This window comes from Sminthopsis crassicaudata, chromosome 6 (genome assembly GCF_048593235.1).
Source record: "Sminthopsis crassicaudata isolate SCR6 chromosome 6, ASM4859323v1, whole genome shotgun sequence".
NCBI classification, from domain to species: Eukaryota; Metazoa; Chordata; class Mammalia; order Dasyuromorphia; family Dasyuridae; genus Sminthopsis; species Sminthopsis crassicaudata.
In genome coordinates this window covers 193,948,535-193,952,064 of record NC_133622.1, presented here as the reverse complement: position 1 = coordinate 193,952,064, position 3,530 = coordinate 193,948,535, and the positions used below count along the sequence as shown (strand labels likewise).

General features: G+C 55.0%; 1 protein-coding gene across 1 annotated transcript; it reads left to right on the top strand.

The window, feature by feature from the left end:
• Window positions 1-2,106: 2,106 nt before the first annotated feature.
• LOC141546097 (oxytocin-neurophysin 1-like) lies at window positions 2,107-3,256 on the top strand. The gene is made up of 3 exons (XM_074273654.1): window positions 2,107-2,362; window positions 2,758-2,959; window positions 3,134-3,256. Exons 1-3 carry the CDS (start codon window positions 2,204-2,206, stop codon window positions 3,181-3,183), a joined length of 411 nt encoding a protein of 136 aa, XP_074129755.1. The 5' UTR covers window positions 2,107-2,203; the 3' UTR covers window positions 3,184-3,256.
• Window positions 3,257-3,530: the final 274 nt, after the last annotated feature.

Below are 3,530 nucleotides of genomic sequence, written 5' to 3'. Positions count from 1 at the left end.
AGGTGTATAGAAGAATTTCACATGTTTAACATCTACTGGGTTACTTGCTAGAAGAGGGGTGGGGAGAAGGGAGGGAGGAAAAATTTGGAGCACAGGGCTTTGAAGGGGTGGGCTTTGAGAATTATCTGTTTTGAAAATAAAAAGGCTTTTTTTTTTTTTTTTTTTTTCCTGAGGCAACTGAAGTTAAGTGAGTTGCCTAGAGTCACTCAGCTAGGAAGCATCAAGTGTGTGAGGCTGGATTTGAATTCAGGTCCTCCTAACTTCAGGGCCAGTGCTCTATCCACAGCACCATTTAGCTGCCTCGAAAATAAAAACCTTGAATTTTAAAAAAGGGAGAAGGAAGAAACTTTCTTTGTTTTTTCTCCTTGTTTCCCAATAGGTATTAATTAGTGTCTACTATTCCCAGCATTGTAGTAAAGTTAAGGGTAAAAGAAAGCATTTATTACTCTCAAGGAGCTTGTAATCTAATCTAAAGGGACAACATGAAAACAATGAGGCATTAAAAAAGAGAACAACCTGGAAATAATCAACAAAGGCAAGGCACTAGTGTCCAGGGGAATTGGGACAGGTTTCTTGTGGGAGCTGGGACTTTAGCTGAGTCTTGAAGGAAGCCAAGACGTAGAGAAGAGTGGTGGGAGATTTCTAGGTAAAGGGAAAAGGTAGGGAAAAAAAGTCCAAGTACAATGCTGCAATTGGTTTTGGGGGGAAGAAAATGAAGTCTAAGAAGAGTGGAAAGGTAGGAAAGGGGCATTTTATGAAGGGCTTAAAATCTAAACTGAGAATTTTATATTTTATCATGTAGATATTAGGGAGTCACTTAAATTTATTGAATTCAACTTAGTGAAAGGAAAGTGGCGGTATGGTCAGACCTTTACTTTAAGAAGATGACTGACAGCTAGATGGAGGATAAATTGGAAGGAGTGAGAGAAAGGTAGAAAGGGCTTGCTTATAGGCACTGATTAATTCACTAGCCACTGTATGTAACAGGGCTGGGACTGGACAGGAGATCTCCCTACTCCTGGTCCAATTCTCTCTCTCTCTCTCTCTCTCTCTCTCTCTCTCTCTCTCTCTCTCTCTCTCTCTCTCTCTGCATCTCTCTACTCTCATTCATCTCTCTCTCTCTCATCGTCTCTATCATCAACATCTCTCCTCTCTCTCTCATTCTCTCTCTCTCATTCTCTCTCTCTCTCTCATTCTCTCTCTCATTCTCTCTCTCTCTCTCTCTCTCTCTCTCTCTCTCATTCTCTCTCTCTCTTCTCTGTCTTTTCTCTACCCCTTCTCTGTCACACACACACACACACACACACACACACACACACACACACACACACACACACACACTTGAAATTAAGTGACTTGCACAAGGTCACCCAGCTAGTAAGCTCTGAGGCTAGATTTGAACTCAGGTCCTGGGGACTCCGGCTCTTTGCTACCTAGCTTGCCCTGGATCCCATGCTGTGGTGCCTCACTGTGTTACTGCTTGAATTAAGGTCTTTCTTTTATCACTCTGAAATTGTCATCTGCACCTTTCACCCTTGTTCCAGATTCTGCCCTCTGTGCTGGTGGAAGCCCACAGTCCTCCTGTACCTTGACTTCCCAAACCCCTGGGAAGCCCTCTTCCTGGGGCAGGCAGCCTTTGATAAAGGGGAGGGAACTAAGGACTGGGGTTCTGGAGCCCACTCTCTGGGAGCCTCTTCGCTCTCTGGGCCTTGGCTTCTGCTTTCCCAGGAGATGGAGCGGCCGTTTCTTGCTCTGAGAGAGGAAGCCCGGGAGCAGCTCTTCTCCACCTGGAGACAGACGGAGAGGAGCGAGTCTTGGGGGAGGGGGGAGTAAGTGCGGGCTGCTGGTCTGCAGAGCCCAGGGTTAATTGGGAGTTCATTGGGGGCACCAGGACAGCTCCAGACTAATGAGGGCAGCGCCCGGGTTCTGACCCCGAGCTCGGCCCTGAGCAGACAAGCTGACCCCGTGCCCCAGCCCGGGCGGGCTAAGTGCGGGGGCACCGGAGGCAGTGACGCCCCGCTGACCCGGCGTGAGCTTCCAAGCGCCTGCCACCTTAGGTTCCGGGCCCCGGGGCATAAATAGGCCGGGCTCCGGCCCCGGTGCTCAGAGCCCCAGGAAGATCAGCCTCCGGGACCCAGCGCTCAGCCTCCCCGGTCCGGCTTGCGAGCCCAGCCCCTCGCGCCTGCCTCCGGCCAGCTTCCCCATGGGCGGCCCCGGCTCCCCTCTGCGCCTCGCGGCCCGCGCCCGTCCGGGCCTCGCCTGCTGCTACCTCCTCGCTCTCCTGGCCCTGGCCTCCGCCTGCTACATCCAGAACTGCCCCATCGGCGGGAAGCGCTCGGCGCCGGACATGGACGTGCGCGAGGTGAGGCTCGGCGTGGGTGGGAGCCCACGGGCCGCCTGTCTCCTCTCCACGTGCGCGGGCCTTTGGGTGCGGGGCGCGACGGCCACAGAAGGCCCCCTCCACAGCGCACCCCCAGGGCGGGCGGGTCCCGCAGCCGGCCCCGATGCCCCGACGCTTGGCTCCCTTGTGCTGACTGCCCCCCCCAACTTGAGACTCGCCCACCCCACGCTCCCTCCTCCTGACAATAAGGCGGAGCAGGGAAGGGCAGAGGGGAGCTCCGGCCTAGGTCCCGGCTGCTCCCCTGCGCTCCCGTGCAGCCTCCCTGCGGGAGGAGAATCCGCTGTCCCCGGGGCGTCAAGTGAGTTGCTGGCCAGAGTCCTGCCCCGGACGCTCAGCCGCGTCTCCCGCTCTTGCAGTGCCTCCCCTGCGGCCCCGGAAGCAAAGGGCGCTGCTTCGGCCCCAGCATCTGCTGCGGGGAAGAGCTCGGCTGTTACGTGGGCACCGCCGAGAGCCTGAGGTGCCAGGAGGAGCACTACCTGCCCTCCCCGTGCCAGTCTGGCCAGAAACCCTGCGGGAGCGGAGGGCGCTGTGCGGCCGCCGGGATCTGCTGCAGCAGCGGTGAGTGACGGCACTCCTGGTCCGCAGACCCCTGTGTGAGATGGCACAGCCTCCAGGGCCATGGGCTGGGACAGTCCCCCCCCCTCCCCCGAAGCCCCTTTCCCTTTCCTCTCCATGGTTAGGGACTTGAGCAGGCTCCCACTGACTGAGATAACGTCCTTTCTTCTTTTGCAGATGGCTGTGGGCTAGACCCTGTCTGTGACCCGGACCCCACATTCTCCTAGATCTGGGCAGATCCAGCCAGAGGGGGCCCCTCATTCCTACCCCTTTCCCTTCAATAAAGCTGATTTTCTGGGACGTTAGTCTTGGCTGTTTTCTTTTTACAATGTGTCCGGAATTAGAGGGCAAGGGAAAGAAAGAGGAAGGGACTTCCAGAGGCTGGGAGGTGGGAGGCTGCTTTATGGGCTCTGTATCAGGAAGAGCTTTGGGCTCTCTCTCAAGAAGAGATACACTCTCTGAGAAGAGCCAAGTCTATCCTAGTTGATCATCACATCCTATTGCTGTTACTGTGTGCAGGGTTCTCCTGGTTCTCCTCACTTCACTCAGCATCAGTTCATGTAAGTCTTTTCCA